Source organism: Pezoporus occidentalis, unplaced genomic scaffold, assembly GCF_034315485.1.
Source record: "Pezoporus occidentalis ecotype Australia unplaced genomic scaffold, CSIRO_AGI_Poc_V1 ctg56, whole genome shotgun sequence".
Taxonomy (NCBI): Eukaryota; Metazoa; Chordata; class Aves; order Psittaciformes; family Psittacidae; genus Pezoporus; species Pezoporus occidentalis.
Window position 1 is genome coordinate 1,149,301 of NW_026915899.1, and position 20,794 is coordinate 1,170,094.

Sequence of the window (20,794 nt, forward strand, 5' to 3'; positions counted from 1 at the left end):
GCCCTCTGGTGAGTGATATGCAAGAGTTTACCCCTCTAAAGCATTTGTGTGGAAAGACTGTGGTCTGACATTTTCTTCTTATGGGGTTGCTGTGTGCTGAATACTGCCCATCTCTTCTATTCATTATGAAAGGCTGCATGTGTCCTTTTTTATCCCTGTCTCCAGACTCCCCTTCTGCCCAGAGCATTTACATAAATGGGGCAAATGCTGATGTTTCTGCCACTTGGACATTCTACCAATGAGCTCATCATAGGGGAGCTGTGGTGGACAGGCGAGAAGCCCAGGAGAGAGCCTGCTGAGATGGCATTTGCCCACCTTTCCTCTGATGACTCTCAGTGCACAAGGCTTGTGTGCTGAGCCCCATGCCTCTTACTCCTTTAAGGCTTTGCCTTAAGTCATATCCCATCAATAAGCTGTTTGGCTGTTTTCTGCCCTGGCCTGACACAGGAGCTCAGGGATGAAGATGCTTTTGTTACCTGACCTAGCAATTCCCATGTCAGCTTTTGGGGCTGTGTTTCTTACGGTTGGAGTGCCACTAGTAGGGATGGGAATCTTACCATGCACTCCCGGCTGCGCAGTCCGTTGCTGGGGATGATGACATAGTTGTTGCTGTTACCCTTCCCCTGCAATGAACACAAATGGTGGGTTAGGAAGTGGATTTCTGCTTTTTTTTTTTCCTTTTTCACATTCTTGCTTTTTAAATCTCTGGAACACACTTGGAAAGTTGACCTGGAAGGAAGGAAGATCTCACTTGTCAGCCTTTTACACCCCTACCATGTCTTGGGTCAGTGTGGAAGAGCTGGGCCAGTTCAGCTACGTGGGATTAGACAGTTTCCAGGTGAGTAGCATTCTGAGTTTGGTACTTTTAAACAGATTTAACATGTGGGATCCTTTATTGCTCTTGATGGAAGAACACTCCCAGAAAGGCCATCACCAGATTTGGATGTACTGATGTATGTGCACTCCTTTAGCACTCCTTCTGAAGGTAGACAGTTGTGGAAAGCCCACATGCAAGCAGCATGAAGTCTGACTTGCTAGAGCCACTGCATTGCATGCGGCAGTCCTTGCTGATAGGTGACCACAGAGGACGGATGGGCTGGGATTTCAGCCCACACTGTGCTCTTCCCAAGGAGATGGCTTCAAGTGAAATCAACAGCCAGGCCACTCTTCAGTGGGAATTATTCACTCTTTTCACTACTTGTTTGCCAGGTGTCTGGGCCAGGAGCCACTCTTACTCTCCAAATGTATTGGAGACCTGCTGAATTGTAATCATTAGCTTTCTGGATATAGAGAAGGGGTAGGGCACATGGCTGGCTATGCAAGGCACTGCCAGATGCCTGTCGGGAATGTAAAGGGACTAAAATAGCAAAAGGTGAAAGCTGTAGCATTACCTCAGGGAGCTTCAATTCAGGGGAGCTGTCTATGTCCTTCTTCAGCAAAATGTGTAAAACTGCATCGTGAATTGTGAGGAAGAACATGGATGGCTTAATCTCTTCATCAAAAAATGCACATCTCTCCAGTTTCTCCAGGAGGCCTTCTGCAGGGGAACAAAATCAAAGCACAAAGTGGCCTGTGGGCCTTGAAAATGAAGAAGTGCATCCTGAGCATGTCCACTGAGGAAGCATGGGAACTGCCAGTATACTGCACTGTTTTATTAGAGCAGATGGGTTCCTTTTTAGTGATGTGGAGAGGATGGGATATAAATGCCAATCAATACTTTCTCTGCTCAATGCCAGGCAGAAGGGAATTTGAGCCCTATTTCTTATATAATGCCTAATGTAGGCTGCCCTATAGTGGGTGTCACAGCCCAGAGCTGTACAACACAGTGATGGCAGTAGGTAAAACCAGCCTGCTGGGGACAGCATGGGAGGAATGAGATGTCTGCTCAGATGGATCTGTTTGTTGTCCAAGACTGGAAGGTAAAATTGGATCATCCTCTGCAGCCAGTCTCGGTGGTGGACAGGGAAGACAGTGGAACAAGGAATCTCTGGTGATGCTGACGGAAAGGCAAGTACTCACCATGTGCTGCTGCAATGTAAATGTCGATGTTGATTCGGACAAATTCTCTCAAAGTCTGTTAAACCAGAAAGAGGCACCATTTAGATACTGCTGGTTTTGCTGATAACAGCTATTACGGTGATTAGCCATTGCATTGTCCCACTCCTCAAGCCTATCTGTCAGGGTACCATCCTTTCCCTCCAGCATATCCCTCATGTAACTGCATTCATATGTTTTTCTTTCATGTGATCACTATTCATTTTGTGAATTACAGTTACCTTCTGGAGGACTCTCATGGCAGAAAAATCGATGAAGGACACTGATGAGAAATCCAGAATGATGCTGTGGATGTCAACCCGGGGCATGGTGATGCTGGGGGGGAGGTCAGCGCCCCAGTTGATCTGAATGGGCAAGTCTGTCATGCTGGTGGGCTGGTCCAGCTCCTCTATCTTGTTGTTGTCTAATTCTTCATCTGACTCATGTGTATGGTTTGCCATGCAAATCAAGCCTTTCTGTGTTCACAGAGAAAAGTATCATAGCTAACACTTCTTTGTAAGACCCTGCCATGGTAGTAGTGCATCTTACACAGGGGTGAGAGTAGTGACAATGCAAAGCTGAGGTACTCATGAGATGGAGCAGGACCCACCTGTACTTTACTCTAGGAAAAGTTCTGACTCTCCCTTGGCTGAAGGAGTCTGGGTATGTTGACTTTCCTCTCACCAATCATTTAATCAGAATTATAATAAATTATTAATGGCTTTTTATTGCTCTCTGAAGTCAATTGTCATATTTTTTACTGTGGTGAGGCACTGAAACAGGCTGCCCAAGGAAGCTGTGAATGCCCCATCCTTGGCAGTGTTCAAGGCCAGGTTGGATGGGGCCTTGAGCAACCTGATCCAGTGAAAGGTGTTCCTGCCTGTGGCAGGAGGATTGGAGCTAGGTGATCTTGAGGTCCTTTCCAACCCAAACCATTCTAGGATTCTATATGCTTTAATTCAATGGTTTTGGAGCAAATCAACAAAGAGCTTGCAGGATTTGGGGTGGGAGAAAACTGGCTTTATCTATCATTAATGCACCGTGGACATTGTCTCTGTGGGAGCTGATCCTGCCATTTAATGCTAAACAAAATGCCAGTCAACACATACAAGTTCTGCCCATAGTAAAGCTGTAGGTTTCTAACTGTGAGAGGCATTTAAATCTTATTTTTGAAATGTGTTTGTCTTAAAGTGGCAGCCTGGGAATAGGAGATCTAAGTGGGACAGGGGGCTGTGGGCGCTCCTCTGCTGTGCCAAGCCAGGGAGCTGGGTGCTTATCCCCAGCCCCTGTTAACCCCCCTCCCAGGTGCAGTTGCCTTACATACAGGCGTCACTTGCAGCTCTCCTTTCTTCAGCATCTTTCTGACCTTCCTCAGAGCCTTATTGCGTTTCCTCAGGATTCTCTGTGGGTTGAAGCCAACCTGCAGAAACAGCACTTTGCATAATTAGAAAAAAACAGTGATAGAAGGGGGAGGACACAGCATCTCACATGGCTTTTCTTTACAGTCACAATGAACATAATTTGGACTTGATGTTGTCTACCATTTTTCATCAATTCAATTTCTCTTGGTTGGAAAGATGTCTACAGGCATGACTACAAACCAGGCAGGCCCAGGACTGCAGTCTCATAATGAAGATGAGTAGGACATGCTCTGGGCTAGCCAGCACTGTACCAGCCTGAGATAGCAACCAGTATCTGCAGCATGGTTTGTTTACACATTGTTTTGTTTTCTTGAAGAAGAAAATCCAACTTGAAAGTGCTGGCTGTGTATGTCTCTTGGACCTCTTAATTGGTTTTAGGAAAATTAGATGGCAAGAAAATTGAACTAATAAGGGTTATGAAAATACCAAATTCCTACAAGTCTTCTGCCATCTATCAAGTGGTGGAGGAGAGAGATGTTAGAAGTACCTATATTTATAAAGGGAGGGAGAGAGTGGTGTGAGCAACTGCACCCACAGAAAAAAAAGCTTCAGGCTCTTCTGAGGTGAAAGCCAAGCACATGGAGACCCAAACATGTTGGATTCCCCAGTTCCTTTGCCAGTTTCAGTCCCTCATGTGAAGAATGAGCTGCTCATTACCAGTGCTCAGGGTAGCCACTGCTTATCAACTCCCCCCTAAAAGCACACGAAGGGGAGGGTGTGGGTGCAAGTTTGGTCCAGTATGGGGATGGTAGTCTCTCTGGCATGGTGAGGGCTCAGGGGTCCTGGCTGTCTATGCTGGTTATGGAAAGAGCACCTGCCTTGACCCAGTTTGTCATGGAAAACGTTAAGACCACTTTGATAGTGTGATTTCATTCAGCTGTTCCTCTGACTGGTGTGGTTACATACTTTGGGAGAAGTTGAGTAAACTAACATCTATTAGGTGTAAATAATATAAATGCTAATAAAATAACGTCTATGCACTGCTTTCCTCTAAAGGACTTAAAACACATATATACATTTTTACTGTATAAATTCAACATGAGGTGAGCTGCTTTTTCTCAGGGGTGTGTACGTACGTGTAGGATTACATTAGTGGCAACAATATTTGAATAAGTCGTAGAATCATAGAATAGTTAGTGATAATCTTTTGAACTGTGGACTGACTGCATATATAGTAACGATTGGGAAATTGTATTCACCTTAATGCATCATGCAATTCATATGTTCAGAACAACAGCCTCAGGCACTTACAGCAGTGATGAGTTTCTCTCTGAAGAATTCAGTATTAGCAAAGAAGATAGGAGACGCGCATTTGAAAATCTTCACTCCCTCTGGTTCATAGACCTACAATGAAGCAAAAGTGTCAGTAACAACATCTGCTATATAGACACAAATGCTGCAGATAATAAAATAAACAAGACATTTCTTACATCTTTGTAATCCTTCCTGTTTTTGTAGATGTTACTTCTCCCAACATTAGCCAGAACGGCGCAGCCTGGGCTGTGAGCAAACACACACATGCAGTTATTTGTACCCTGTACCAAAACCTGGCAGAAGGAGTGATCAGAGAAAGCAACCTCAGCTGTGGTGGTAGACTGGAGCAGGACCCCACATCCAGGGGTTTATGCCTGTGATTTGTTTTTCCGTACCTGGTTGCAGAACTGAACAAGGCATTGGGCTGTTGGCCTTCTCTGTGCAGGGAGAGTCAATTTATAACAGGAGATTCTAAGATATCATAGCATCCAACAAGTACTCACATCTGGGAGCGGATCACCACAGTCAGCAGCTGGAATGCCACGGCAGTTGCTAGTCCAATATCCAGACCAAGAAAAATGGCAGCCAAGAAAGTCACCACCCATATAACCTGTAAGGAGCAGGTTATGAGCATGTCAAGAAGCTGGGTTGTGAGCTCAGGGTAAGAGCAGCAATAGATCTCAGATCTGGTACAGGCTGTCCATCTGCCTTTGGTAAGGGGGTTTATGTTTCCTAGGAGCTTTTTTCTTGTAGAACAGGACCAGAAACATCAGCTAGCACTAGGGAGTGTTTCTAGGGATGGCAATTTCTACAGAACAAAGGCTTAGAATAATGGAGTTGTGTATGTTTGGTAGGTGGTTTGCTAAATGCTCAATAAAAATCCAGCAGAAAGGCAAGGTTACGCCCAAATCAGGATCCTGGTAAAGCCGAGAGTTGTAAATGTAGGTGCTGTGTATGTACACAACTGGCAAGCATGTGGTGAATAACTGATTGGTAGCTGGGAAAACTAATGCCTGGAACCATCTGGCAAGACAAGGAGCTGGCCTATGAGAAGGGCAAGAGCCTAAATTTTCTGAGTGCTAGAGGTAAGCAGTCCTTCTCTCCAGCCTTGAGCAATAAAGCTCATTTGGAGTAAACCCTTCAAGCCGTGGCTGTCACTTGTTTTTTTACTGTGTAACTTCTGTGTAACATGCTGCGTGTGTGTGAGAAAGTGTCCCTGAATATATAGCCAATGCAGTAGGTATTTAGACATTTTCTGTAACTGCTTTTTATATTTGACTTCATATAAGGAACTGTATTTAAATAGATTTTGATTAAGTGGATGAAAATGAAGTTGGGAGAGATAATCAACTCACAATGGGTGGAACAAAATGAAAGACACGAGAAAGGAGTATATGAGTAAAAAAGGCTTGCCACTACTGTACTTTCTGTTTAGAGAAGTAAGTTGGGTGTATATATATACTTACATATATATATAAAAAACAAAAGATAGCCTGTAAGTGAATTTGCATAATAGATTAGTTTTGCAGAGTGCTTCATTCCTGAATGCTTGTGGGACTAAACTTACACAGTCATACTTGTCCTTCCTCCATAGGATGCCTATTTCTTTGAACTGCATGAGCATTCCTTTCAAGTTGCCAAGAGCCAGAGATGCAAGAACTGACTGTCAGAAAGAGCAAAACACATGTTGAATTTTGAAGAAGCAAAGCAAATGTTGTACATTAAGACTTAAATTATCATATAAATAGGGCAAAAGTTCAGCTTAAAGGCCAGGGAGCATCTCCAGCTATATTGCTGCTGGAACCTCCCTAGACATGGTGCAGTGCAGGTGCCTGACTTGGAGTTGTGAGTCCCACTTATTTTTGGCACCTAAAAGCTGGTGCTGTGGTGTTTGGTGTTTGAGCACTTGTGTTCCCTTTGAGGGACCAGAGGTAGTGGTCCTCTCTGTCATGATTTGGGAAGAAGAACCAAGCTTTGCAAAACCGTGTTTGGCCCCCACTGAAGCCTACAAACACTCCCAGTGACTCCAAGAGCAGCCCTGTCTTTGTCAAGCAGGAGGAACTGCTTGGTGAAACCAGTGAATACCTTCTGTAATGGTGCCAGGAGAAACCCAATGGCCGAGATCACAATCAAGACAATGGCAGCTGAGATAATACCAGCAATCTGCATGAGACAACAATTCCACCATGAATAAGTGTCCACGGGCATTATGGACAGCTAGGAGAAAAAGAGAGCTTTCTAGCATTAAATGTCATGGTAATCTGTTGATTTCTGTACCTGTGTTTTGCCTCCTGTGCTCTCCTGGACACCTGATCTTGACAGAGCAGTGCTGGAAGCAAATCCTTTGAATGATCCACCAACTATGTTACCCAGCCCAAAAGCAATTAGTTCCTGAAATAAAACCAGAAAAGATTGTTCTTAAAACCTAGTTCATGACAGTTATTCACAATCATAGAACCATAGCATAGTTAGGGTTGGAAAGGACCTTAAGATCATCTAGTTCCAACCCCTCTGTCATGGGTAGGGACACCTCACACTAAACCATGCCAACCAAGGCTTTGTCCAACCTGGTCTTGAACACTGCCAGGGATGGAGCGTTCACAACTTCCCTGGGCAGCCCATTCCAGTGCTTCACCACCCTAACAGTAAAGAATTTCTTCCTTATATCCAATCTAAACTTCCCCTGTTTAAATTTTAACCCATTACCCCTTGTCCTATCACTACAGTCCCTAATGAAGAGTCCATCCCCAGCATCCCTATAGGCCCCCTTCAGATACTGGAAGGCTGCTATGAGGTCTCCACACAGTCTTCTCTTCCCCAGGCTGAACAGCCCCAACTTTCTCAGCCTGTCTTCATACGGGAGGTGCTCCAGTCCCCTGATCATCCTCATGGCCCTCCTCTGGACTTGTTCCAACAGTTCCATGTCCTTTTTATGTTGAGGACACCAGAACTGCACACAGTGCTGCAAGTGAGGTCTCACAAGAGCAGAGTAGAGGGGCAGGATCACCTCCTTTGACCTGCTGGTCACACTCCTTTTAATGCAGCCCAGGATACAGTTGGCTTTCTGGGCTGCAAGCGCATACTGAAGCCGGCTCATGTTCATTTTCTCATCAACCAACACCCCCAAGTCCTTCTCCGCAGGGCTGCTCTGAATCTCTTCTCTGCCCAACCTGTAGCTGTGCCTGGGATTGCTCCGACCCAGGTGTAGGACCTTGCACTTGGCATGGTTAAACTTCATAAGGCTGGCATCAGCCCACCTCACAAGCGTGTCCAGGTCCCTCTGGATGGCATTCCTTCCCTCCAGCGTATCAACCGAACCACACAGCTTGGTGTCATCGGCAAACTTGCTGAGGGTGCACTCAATCCCACTGTCCATGTCAGCGACAAAGATATTGAACAAGACCGGTCCCAACACCGATCCCCGAGGGACACCACTCGTTACTGGTCTCCAGCTGGACATTGAGCCATTGACCACAACTCTTTGCATGCAGCCATCCAGCCAGTTCTTTATCCCCTGAGTGGTCCATCCATCAAATTGATGCCTCTCCAATTTAGAGACAAGGATGTTGTCGAACGCTTTGCACAAGTCACCAAGCACCTTGTTGATTTTCATGTGCCTAAGCATGCCTCCCAGGCGAATCTACTCCGAGATTTTGCCAGGCACAGAGATGAGACTGACTGGTCTGTAGTTCCCTTGGTCATCTGTTTTCCCCTTCTTGAAAATGGGGTTTATATTTATATGAGATGCATTCAATCCCACTATCCATGTCAGTGACAAAGACGTTGAACAAGACTGGTCCCAACACCGATTCCTGAGGCAAAGTATTATTAAAATGACTTATTTCCCATTGAGAAATGCAGTGTCTTGATTTCTGGGTTATTTGCCTACCTGGTTGCCGTCTAATGGGTAGTCATACTTGATGGAATACACTTTAGCCACAGAGAAGGCTACAGCAAACCCAACAATTGCTATGGAAATGCTGTCACCAATGCACTTTTGGAGGACACCCACATCAGGTGCAACAGGCACTTGAAATCTGAAAGATAAAAACCTACTCATTGAGGATATGCCTCAGGAAACAAGTTGTCAAGCAAGTGAGCAAGGCAATGGCCAAGCTCATACTGAGAACTCTGGGGAGATGTGACGCAGAACTGCAGGTCTGAACCTTATAACACTTTGGAGAATCCTTAACTGGGACAGGGACTCTGCTTATCTGCACTTGGCTCAGTTTTTGTCCCAGCAGATTCTCATTTACTTGGTCAGGACCACCCACAGCTTATTTTGTCTGAGGTGTATGCACAGTTCTGCCTTCTCGTTATGCATGGATGTAAGATGTGGTAAGGAGCTGAGGCCCTTGCACAGGCAGTTTGTGCACACCAGGATTTCATTTAACTATGACAAAAAGAAAAATCTCTGTGTGATTCATCCCTGTGTGAAGCACTTTAGTCAGCTAAACAAATATGTGCTCAGTCAGGTAATGCTGACTAGTCTCTCAGGCTAGCTATCTGCTAGGTGCTCTAGATTTACCATTTCCTGCCCCTTTGATCATGGTCTTTTGCAGATTCTAGGGAGAATTCCTCTCTGGACTTTTTTTTTTTTTCAATGAACTAAAATCTGAAGAATGGAGACTCTCGAGCAGAAATAGCTGTTCCTCTGCAAACTTCATCCACTAAAAACGCCCAGGCCTCCAAGAGGCAACCAAGAGCACCTGGGTGAGTAAATGGGTGCAGCCTGCTGTTCTAGTAGTGCTGTCCTGTCTTCCTCTTTTTAACTTAATGTGTGCCTGTTAGTTCTTTATGCCAAAATTCTGGCATATCTGGATGTACTGTATATATGGATATATATTCCACATGTGGATATACACTGTCTATATGAACATGTGCCTGGAGGAGCAAACGTTGGGGCCTCTGGAGCGTAATGGTCTGTGGGGAGATGCTGGCAACTGGTTTGGTCCGGTGCTTTCCCAAAGTTGGTAGTGGCTGCTGAACCATGTGTGTGCTCAAAGGGAAACAGATGGGTTCAGGAGTGAGTAGCTCAGTAAAAGGAGCAAACATGAACCTCCTGCTCAACAGTTGTCTTAGAAAATGGGGCCTGTGAAAATTTCATGTTCCCGTGTATTCTTTGTCAAGTAGGAGATGTGCTTTAGTGAGTAACTTTTACATATTAGAAGTGTGTCCTCCTATTGTCAAGAGCAAAATGTTTATTTACCTACTGAAAGATGATGAAGCAGATTAGTTTAATCAAACACAGCTGAACTGATTCAACACTGACAAACTAGAGAGAACATTTTTGCTCCACTGGTGAATTTTAAGTAAATCACTTACCCTTCCTCTAGTTTTCCAACAACAGCTACATTATATTTTTCTTCAAAGTTAATGAAATAGGAAATCAGTGCTGCTAAGACTGTCTGAAAGATAATAAACCCCACCTCCATTAGACACATTCAAGCAAGAATGTAGAGAAACCACTAAGAATCAATATATTCCCTTTCCCACATGCCCTCCAGTCTCATCACTAGTGTCAGAATTATGCCACAGGTGTGCACATCCCTTTGCCATTCAGAGTCATTCCTAAACCACCTTACAGGTATGGGTTTATGTTCATAAATCACACAGAGCATATATCAGAATATCTCACTGACAGTGGAGGACATCCCACCCAATAAACCAGGTGTTTTCTAACAAGGTTCTGTACTAGCTCTGCGGGTAAACAAACACTACTTGTGTTTATAGCAACAGCCTCCTGGACTTTAGGAGCTTGCTGCCTGTGTGAGGCTTCCCCCACCCCACTGCTGCTTGGGGTAGGCAAAAACCTCCACTGCTGGATGGCCAAAGTACTTTGTGCTTGGCCACACATAGCCAGGACTTCAGTGGCTGCTTGCAGGAGGAGTGCAGAGGGGCCCTAGCTATGGGCCTGCAGCTGGTTGGCATCGAGGCAATTTCATCCAAGCAAAAAAAATATAATTTAAAGCATCTTACTTCTTACAGATGTATTCAGTGAAGGACAGCTAAGTAGAGGTGAAACATCTAGGAGAGGTAAAACAACTCACAGTAGCTCATGACTAAAATGATAACCCATCATTTAATGCAGAACAGGAGAATAAATAGTTTAAACTCTGCTCCCCATGTCACTATAGTGATGGAGCAATTACAAAATCAGAGAGAAGTGACCCTTACCACAAGGAGTTCAATGGGGATGGGAGTTGGTAACTTTGCTTTGTATCGGTCATTCATTTCTTTCACCACGAACACGACAAGCAAGACAATAAGGGATGTGACAAGGTCAGCAATGTTTGTATCTGTGATTTGGCTGAAAACACTCTTCAGAGTCTGCAAAATCAGGGAGAAACAAGTGGTGCTTTGTAAATAGTACTGCCCTGGCACAGTAGCACTATCCTTTCTGGAAGAGCCTTGATCTGAGTTGCTGTAAGCGGTTGGGATTTTTTCCCTGGGGCATGATGTGGATTGCAAGTTCCAATGAATATGCATGTACATCATCCAAATGATAAAAAGTGTCCATGAAAGATCTGGCCCTTGACCCTCTTCTCCCTGAGGAAGCATCAGAGCAACACGTACATGTGTGATAGGAAATGTGAGCAATGGAATTACAGAGCTAGAGCCTCTCTCTGCTCCTCCCTTCCTGTCCTTCTCCATCCTCCTTTCTCATCCAGCAGCCCTCACAGCTGTATCCAAGTTAAATATATATAATAGCAATCCATTAAAAATGAATAATTAAATGCTAGAGGCAACATTGAACACTTAATTCAAATATGCCAACACACAATATTATCTAATTATCCCAGTGGGTGTAACTTGGTATTTGGTTATAAATTTGAAGACTGGCAATATGGTAATAACGCATCTCTGATATTTTTCTCTTGTGCTTCCTGCTGTTTGGCTGTTTTTATGCTGAGTTCTGTTATTGCAGCTTTGTGACACACAGTCAGATATACATCTCAGGTTTCAATAGCATTAGCAGATAATGAATACATAGTACTTACATAGATGATGCCCAGTGGTTTATTATATCCAGGGACAGGTAGTTGAAGCATGAATTTCAGCTGAGATACCACAACATGGACAGCTGCAGCAGTCGTGAAACCGCTGATTAATGATTGTGATAGATAAATAACAATGAACCCAAACTGGAGAATTCCCAGAAGCAACTGGAATGCAAAATGACCATAGGTCAGTGGGATTCATTTGCGCTTTTAAGCAATCTCTGCAACAAAGAGAAGCATATTTACTGGAAACAAAGATTTTCTCCTCATCCCATACACCCAGAGATTAAGGATTATACTGTCACCAGACCTGCAGTAAAAAAATGACACCTGGCAACAAGGGGCATAAAACATAAAGGAGAATAAGAGTAACTGCTAGAGCAGTTAAAACCTTTTTATTTTATAGCCAAAATAAACCTCCTTAGTCTTAGGGTTTTCAGTACCTGTATTTTCACGTGGTACCAGCGTTTCATGAAGCACAAACATATTATGATGTTAGGAAGGAAGGAACTGTAAGAATTCTGTATTAGGAAGTAAAGAGAAATTGTGGGGTTTCCTCTACAAGACAAATCCAAATATTTTATTATGAGACAGAGCTTTTATTTCCCTTGGTGTGTCTGCATCATTCTCACAACTACTTTTTCCCTACCCAGCAGATTGGGTTTTGCTGTAGGTGGGGTGAAGCTGTGTGGGCTGTAAGCTCAGGTCTGGGCAAACCCGGGGTTTTCACAGCATGGATCAGTGCCTGGTCACTGGAGGGGCCCAGGAGTCTCCTAATCAATGAGACAAGGTCAGTTATGTGGGAAGGGGAAGAGAATTACTTTGGTGACTACACCAGCAGAAACCAAAGAGAAAGGTCAGCCTGCCATCCTTCTTGTGCATATAGACACGTGTAGGCACACACACACAAGTTTACCAACCTGAAAAACCCCAGAAAGGAAGGTTACAGATGCAGCCACCATCACCCTCTCTTCATTTATTGCTGAGATATTCGTGGAAGTGCCATTTCCAGTACTGTCATCAGGGACCAGCCTGACAACAGCTCCTCCCACCATCAGGCTCAGGACAGGGAAGGGACCTGAGCAGCACAAGGCATTCATTAGTGACCCAGAGGGACAGCACATACTTCTTCACCACTGAGGAGAGTGGCTGGTGTGCCTCAACTTACCCACTGAGATATGTCTGGATGTGCCAAAGATAAAATAGACCAGGACAGGGAAAAATGCCGCATAGAGTCCGTAACCAGGGGGCACGTTCACCAGCAAAGCAAAAGCAAGACCTGTAGGGATAGAGGTGATGTGTGCATTACAGGCTGCAGCCAGCAGTCCCTTTGTGCTTGGATAAACAGGCTGTTCCCAGAGGTACCTTGCAGGACAGCCACCAGCCCCGTGTTAATGCCGGAGACAATGTCACTCAGGATCCACTCCCTGAAGCGGTATGCTGGCAGCCATGAGGCAACAGGAAACAAGCCCAAGGCAACTTTTTTGACCCTTTGTGGAGAGCAGCTGTAAAAACACAAGAGGACAGAGCTCTGCTGGTGAGCAGCTCGGCTGACTTGCAGCCTGTCTTTGGAGCAGAATTGAAGAAGGATTCAGGTTCAGGTTGCCAGAGGTCAAAATCTCACCCAGACACAGATCAACCTGCTCTGCCATCTGTGCTTCAAGCAGCACCCAGTGGCCTCCAGGTCCTTTCCAACCAAAATACTCATATAATCATAGAATCATTTGGGTTAGAAGGGACCTTTAAAGGTCACCTAGTCCAGCTCCTTGCAGTGAACAGGGACATCTTCAACTAGATCAGGTTGCTCAGAGCCCTGTTCAACCTGACATTGAATGTTTCCAGGAATGGGGCATTTACAACCTCCCTGGAAAAAACTGTTCCAGTGTTTCACCACCCTCATCATAAAAAAATGTCTTCCTTATATCTAGTCTGAATCTCCCCTCTTTTACTTGAAAACCATTACCCCTTGTCCTATCACAACAGGCCCTGTTAAAAAGTCTGATGACATCTTTCTTATAAGCCCCCTTTAAGTATTGAAAGGCCACAATAAGGTCTTCCAAGAGCCTCTGCTGCCAAGTATCCCGGAAAAGAGAAGCTGCCTGGGGTAAAACTGTAGGAAGTCTTCAATGGTAATAGTAGATAAAATTATGTAGAAAAATATGGCAGTGCATTTAGCGAATGAGTTTTCCTTTTCTTTCTTGGAATCTGAAATGGAAGTTGTCAGGATGGAGTTCATGATGTCCAAGAGTGACAGTTTGGGCTGTTTCTTAGATCCATAATTTTACAAAACCCAAGAAAATCTCCTTACCGAAAATATAGTTTCAGGTGATCCCAAAAGGTTTTATGGTATCTGTGCAATTTCTCATGCTCTTCATTGAATAAATGCTCTGAGTACACAGGTCTGGCTACAACATAGTGGTTGCCCAGAGGTTCAACCATTTCTCCTGAAATGTCAAGTGAGGATGGTGACTCGTGTGTGCTTCTCTCTGGCCTTAGTCACTTAAAAACCTGAAATGGAGAACAGGGTTATGTACCGTGGGGCATGTGGGTTTAGCACAGACGAGTGAACTCTAAACTGAGCTTTAAATACCTTTGAAGATCAAAAGAGAGATGGTTGAGACACCCACTTCACTTTGCCAAGATGATCTCTTGCCCTCCTCCCACTGCAGGGCAGTGTTTCACTGGAGCATGAAGTATTGCTTTCTAAAGATGCAGCCAAAAAGTGGACACGATGGATTTTGAGTTCCTTTTTCTCTGAGTCAGCCATCTACAACCAAAACCTGCCTTCCTCAAGGGAGACTAGTTTCTTAAAGAGCAAACAAGTGGATCCCAAGTGATTTCTCTGTGGCACCACCAGGAGAGCTGGGAGCCCACTGAAACCCACCAACACATGATGGAAAGGCAGAGCCCAGGCAGGGCTCAGTCATCCTCTCTTGGACTCAGAGGCAGGGCTGCATCTCTGAGCCTGGGTCTGTGTGACGAGGCTCAGTAGTAAAACATGGTACTGCTGCTTGTTATGTTATTTGTGAGATTTATTTCCACAGGTTGTCTGGACTGCTTCTCTGTTTCTTGCTCACAAGCAACTGTTGCAACATCTGACCTAAATGCTATGTTCTGCCTTGTCCCAACCCACATTTGCATGCTTGTGCTGAATAGAAAATGTCCTCAGTCATTCCAGAAATGATCCCTGAGGCCCACGTTACACATGAGAAGGTTCAAGATTCATTTCAGTCAATGCCACTAGGTATATTACAGCAATTAATTGATGCTGTTACTATGCTGCCCACTGTTATGTTACATTTCTTTCTATTCCTCACATTCTCCCACATTAAATTCACTGACATAAATGTACTATCTAATAACATTTCTCTCTGCTGCATCCATCATTAAATATGTAATACAGTACTAGTCCTGGACAGGAGTCATGAAACTTGCTCTATGTAGCCATAGCTGGACAAGATGATCATTGTAGGACCTTTCCAACTGGATATTCTATCCTATTCTATTTTCTTTGACTCGGAGATGGAAGAAGTTAGAAACAACTCTCTTGTGACATTGATAGAATCATAGAACCATAGAATAGTTAGGGTTGGAAAGGACCTTAAGATCATCTAGTTCCAACCCCTCTGTCATGGGCAGGGACACCTCACACTAAACCATGCCACCCAAGGCTTCGTCCAACCTGGCCTTGAACACCTCCAGGGATGGAGCATTCACAACTTCCTTGGGCAACCCATTCCAGTGCCTCACCACCCTAACAGGAAAGAATTTCTTCCTTATATCCAATCTAAACTTCCCCTGTTTCAGTTTTAACCCATTACCCCTTGTCCTATCACTACAGTCCCTAATGAAGAGTCCCTCCCCAGCATCCCTACAGCCCCCTTCAGATACTGGAAGGCTGCTATGAGGTCTCCACGCAGCCTTCTCTTCTCCAGGCTGAACAGCCCCAATGTTCTCAGCCTGTCTTCATACAGGAGGTGCTCCAGCCACTGAGCATCCTCGTGGCCTCCTATGGACTTGTTCCAACAGTTCCATGTCCTTTTTATGTTGAGGACACCAGAACTGCACACAATGCTCCAGGTGAGGTCTCAGGAGAGCAGAGTAGAGGGGCAGGATCACCTCCTTCAACCTGCTGGTCACACTCCTTTTGATGCAGCCCAGGATACGGTTGGCTTTCTGGGCTGCGAGCACACACTGAAGCCAGCTCATGTTCAGTTTCTCATTGACCAACACCCCCAAGTCCTTCTCCGCAGGGCTGCTCTGAATCTCTTCTCTGCCCAACCTGTAGCTGTGCCTGGGATTGCTCCGACCCAGGTGTAGGACCTTGCACCAGCTCCTTCAGGACCCACGGGTGGATTTCATCAGGTCCCATGGACTTGTGCACATTCAGGTTCTTAAGACGGTCTCGAAACAGATCCTCTCCTACAGTAGGCCCAAGATCTTCATTCTCACAGTCCCTGCGTCTGCCTTCCAAGACTTGGGTGGTTTGGTCAGAGCCTTTGCCAGTGAAAACTGAGGCAAAGAAGTCATTCAGAACCTCAGCATTCTCCAAATCCAGGGTAGCCAGTTCTCCTGGTAGCTTCCGGAGGGTTTCCAAGTTGTCCTGAGTCTGTCTTTTATTTGCAGTGTACCTACAGAATCCCTTCCTGTTATCCTTAACATCCCTAGCCAAGTTTAATTCTAACTGAGCCTTAGCTTTCCTAACCTGGTCCCTAGCTTCCTGGACAACATCCCTGTATTCTTCCCATGCCACCTGTCCTTGCTTCCACTTATTATAAGCCTCTTTTTTCAATTGAATTTTCCTCAGGAGCTCCTTATCCATCCAAGGAGGTCTCCTGGCCCTCCTGCTGCACTTCCTTCTGGTTGGGATGCAACACTCCTGAGCTTGCAGCAGGTGATCCTTGACTATCAACCAACAGTCTTGGGCCCCTCTGCCCTCTAGGGCTGTATTCCATGGAACCTTCCGAAGCAGGTTCCTGAAGAGGCCAAAGTCTGCTCTTTTGAAGTCCAGGGCAGTGAGCTTGCTGCACGCTCTTCTCACTGTCCTGAGGATCTCAGATTCCAGCATCTCATGATCGCTGCATCCAAGGCTGCCCTGGAGCATCACATTTCCAACGAGCCCTTCCCTGTTGGTGAGCACGAGGTCAAGCATGGCACCTCTCCTTGTCGGCTCCTCTATTACTTGCAGAAGGAAGTTGTCTTCTACACAATCGAGGAACCTCCTGGATTGCTTGTGCCAGGCCGTACTGTCCTTCCAACAGATGTCAGGGTGGTTGAAGTCACCCATGAGAACAAGGGCCTGTGAGCGTGAGGCTTTTCCTATCTGTCTATGGAGTGCTTCATCCACAGGTTCTCCTTGATCAGGCGGTCTGTAACAGATCCCCACAGTGATGTCTCCCATAGCTATATTCCCTTTAACCCTGACCCACAAACTCTCTGTGGACTGCTCACCTGTCCCCAGACAGAGTTCCATACTCTCCAGCCTATCCCTAACATAAAGGGCAACTCCCCCTCCCTGCCTGCCAGGCCTGTCTTTTCTAAAGAGCCTGTAACCTTCCATTCCAACACTCCAGTCGTAGGAGCCATCCCACCATGCTCCTCCTGGCTCTGCCCCCTGTGAGTCCCTGCTCGCCTCAGCTGAGCTGCCGGCTCCCGGGCAGGTCCTGTGGAGGACTTGAGGCTCCCTCGGTGACTCTCGCTGCTCTGAGTTGAGGCTCCTGGACGCTGATCTCCCCCCGCTCCGGTGCTGAAGGCGTCCTCTCTCGAGCTGCTCACCTCAGCAATTCATAATAGAGCATTTCTCTTCATTTTCTTTCCCCTAGTGCAAATGTTCCTTGCCATGTGAGTGCTTGCTGATAGTCTTGTGGGAGACACCCAACCAACGCTAGTTCCTAACCCATGTCTGTTGCCTGCGTGCTTTTCTAACTCCAAAGAGTGTACTCAGTACTTGGAGATATCACAGGACAGATTTTAAAGTGGCACAAAGCAGTTTGCATAGTTATGAACAGATGGAAAGCTTTCTACCTGTGACAATTTGACATTAAAATGTGAACCCCATCCTGTTACTTTGCTACAGCTCAGGTCCCAGTATTGACTTATTTAAAGTTTCCTTATAGTTCATCCTGATTCAGTAACGGATGTGTAGAAATCCAAATAACATCAAATGAACCTCTTAGATACGCTGGTTTTGTTGATAAACTATTTTCCACAAAGGATTCAATATCTTGGCAATATGTTAAACATTTTTACAATCTGCTTTAACATAAAATATTTGATCTGTAATACTTTCCAAAAACTGCTGGCTAATTATTCTAGCAGACTAATACCCAAAATCAAAGCTCATTCAAGACCCTGACACAAAGTCAGTTAAAATAACATGCCAGTCCTGTAATTGTACACTACTGTCCATCCCTCTTCTGGGATCAGGTCTCTAAACCTGAGGCAGATGAAATTTCAGTGAATAAAATGGTTCATTTAGTTCTTTTTCTGATAAACTTCAATGTACTTAGATTTTCAGGAAGAAGTTGTATCTATTAAAGGTTTTAGAATCGCTCTGTTTCCTAATCTGTGTCTTTTATTCATGTTGCAGAGAGGAATATTGATGGAATAATAGTTGAATAGTTTTGCTCATTACATTGTAGGGCACAAGATGTACTATTTGTACCCTTTGAAATGGGTGCAGTGGGTTACTCTTTCAATACGAACTTTCCCAGCTGTACCTTTTGTGAATACTTTAGCTGTCACTCCTACCCTTGCCCAGCCTTTGATCTTCCCTCAGGCCATATTTAACGTTTCGATCTCTGGGAACATACAATACACCTCTTTACAACTGTCTGAATCTCCTGTTTTATTAGTGCTGGTCTTGCTGAAGGTATATTTTACATGTGTGTTTTCCTCCTGATAGGAACCCCAATTTACTGACTCTCCTCTGAGTTAGCTTTGGGTTAATGGCTTCAGAGCTGAAGAAGGAGACCTGGAGCCTCACCCTGAAGGTCTCATTAAGCTAAACCATGTGAGGATGAGTTGGCTTTAAAGACACGTGGCATGACACAAGTTAAGTTAAACTAAGTTAACTGAGAACCTTGAAGTGCAGTGGAAGGTGCCTTCAACCTGTTTCCAGGCAGGTAAATGAGAACATACGGTGCAGCACCTCACTGCAACTAGATGTCCGCTACTGCTAGTCACCCTCTAGCCGAGCTTTTCTTATCTCCTTCCCTCTTCCATGAGTGCTGTCGGCAGCTATCAACTACCATGACTTCAGCCAGTATTGCCTTCCTGTCAGTTTCATTTTCTTCCCATACATGTTTTAAAAGATAGGATCCCTCTGCATTGGGTGTTTTTTTTTGGCTGTCAGCACCATCACTTATTTTTGATGCTTTAAAGAAAATGGGGATACTGTGATGAGTACTGGTGTGGTGGAAGTCAGCATCCTCAGAAAATTCCCTAAAAGAGAGGGATTGCTGTGCTCCAGTAATCCAAGCTGTCTTTTCAGAGTGCTCCCATTGGTAATCCGTGAACTTTCTGTGGGACATGACCAGTGAGCACAATTCTTCTGATGATTTCTACAATATGTCCACCCACACGCAAGGAACAGGAGCCCAGACCAAGCTTACACTGCACAGCTATTGGGTGGTAACAACTTTCACTCACTATTGACCAAGACTAGATCTGAACTAAAACATTATGCTGAACTATAACATTCCCGTTCAGTTTTATTCCACATAGCCTCTGATTCTGTTCTCATGGCCAGCAGTTAACAGCATTACTATCTCTCACACATAAAAGTCTTCAACTTCTCTGCTATTCCCCCATATATGTGAACCTTTAGTAATGCATATAATGATGTGTGTCATTTTGTTGAGGGGATTAACAAAGGCACTCTTTTTTCCCTTTATTAATTTATTCTAAATATTGACTAAGAAGTAGACAAAAATCTGATGACTTTACCTGAATAATTAAGTATTAACATGCTTCATCCCACTTTTCAATCTGTGTGCACACACTCACAAACCCTACTTCTCTTATATTTGAAAAATACAAATTCCACAAGGGAAACTTTTACATCTTGCAAGAAGTACAAAACATGATTAAAATCATTTCATGTATAAACAACACATTACTAAAAGCATTTCATTTGTAAACATTATTCATGTATCTCACATCCAGACTGACAAGTCAGAACTGTACCTGAGATGTCTTCCAGGAAGTTCTTCAGGAGAAATCACACCAAGATTTTATGGAAAGAGATATCCTTGAAATCTTCAGAGGCAGTGCAGGTATCTTGTGCTGTTCTTCATTTCAGAACCTCCCTAAATACTGGCGGCACTTTAATAGCTAACTTCAGTTAACTTTTACAAGAAAAGGAAGATTTCACTGTGGCCTTGACCATTGAGCCTGTCCTCAGGAGGGATGATAAGAGTAATTTCTTAAAGTTCTCTGTGATATTGCTTAACTTTGGTAAACTGCTTCTGATTGGCCTGCAGAGACTAATATGGGAAAAGAGAGATGAATAAGAAGGACTGTCTGTTGCAATCCTGCGCTGTGCATCTGCCAGATTTCTGTTGAACATGGTGGGAAGTGGTGACCAGAGCTCAGCTATGGTACCCCTCATTTCTGAAGGAGCATGAGATGATGGGGCCACTGGGCATGCCAGCTCTGAGCAAAGTGTGCATCTATGAACCTTAGAGTCCTAGAATAGCTTGAGTTGGATCATCCTTTTCCAACCTCTCTGCCATGAGCAGGGACACTAGACCAGTTCACTCAAAGCCCTGTCCAGCCTGGCCTTGAACACTTTCAGGGGTGGGGCAACCTTCATCTGAAGCACATTAAAGGGACCCTAAATTGTCCTTCCAGAATGCTCAGGTTATTGCCAGAAATAGCGTTTGCAAGGAATCCCAAAGGCCAGCTGTGACTTGGTGGTGCTGACAGCTGTGTCATCCCATGACAGACAGTGGAAAGGTGCAGAACGTTTGTGTGGCGAAGTGTAGGGGCATAAATGTGGCATTGGGCTGCTTGGACTGTCCTGCAGGGTCCTGCTCCCCTCCACTGCATATAGAGGAACCAAGAGAAATCATTCTCTGTAGG

At 44.8% G+C, this 20,794-nt stretch overlaps 1 protein-coding gene across 1 annotated transcript; it reads right to left on the reverse strand.

Moving 5' to 3' along the window:
- Positions 1–503: 503 nt before the first annotated feature.
- On the reverse strand, positions 504–20,101 carry SLC26A3 (solute carrier family 26 member 3). Its single transcript, XM_062638301.1, has 20 exons — positions 19,898–20,101; positions 14,019–14,218; positions 13,076–13,215; positions 12,879–12,989; positions 12,631–12,788; positions 11,711–11,875; positions 10,887–11,039; positions 10,035–10,117; positions 8,599–8,746; positions 6,987–7,100; positions 6,795–6,872; positions 6,277–6,372; positions 5,213–5,319; positions 4,886–4,955; positions 4,707–4,799; positions 3,359–3,454; positions 2,277–2,510; positions 2,020–2,074; positions 1,392–1,537; positions 504–623 (listed from the first exon to the last, which is right to left on the reverse strand). The coding sequence occupies exons 2-20, from the start codon at positions 14,147–14,149 to the stop codon at positions 519–521; spliced, it is 2,283 nt and encodes a 760-aa protein (XP_062494285.1). The 5' UTR covers positions 14,150–14,218; positions 19,898–20,101; the 3' UTR covers positions 504–518.
- Positions 20,102–20,794: the final 693 nt, after the last annotated feature.

Bases quoted from the DNA above. Each gene is read 5' to 3' on its own strand.
- SLC26A3 (XM_062638301.1), bottom strand. From the start codon at position 14,149: ATGGTTGAACCTCTGGGCAACCACTATGTTGTAGCCAGACCTGTGTAC. The intron at 11,040-11,710 runs GTAAGTACTATG...CTGATTTTGCAG, and splicing joins AACCACTGGGCATCATCTAT to ACTCTGAAGAGTGTTTTCAG. The intron at 2,075-2,276 runs GTAACTGTAATT...CTGGTTTAACAG, and splicing joins CCATGAGAGTCCTCCAGAAG to ACTTTGAGAGAATTTGTCCG.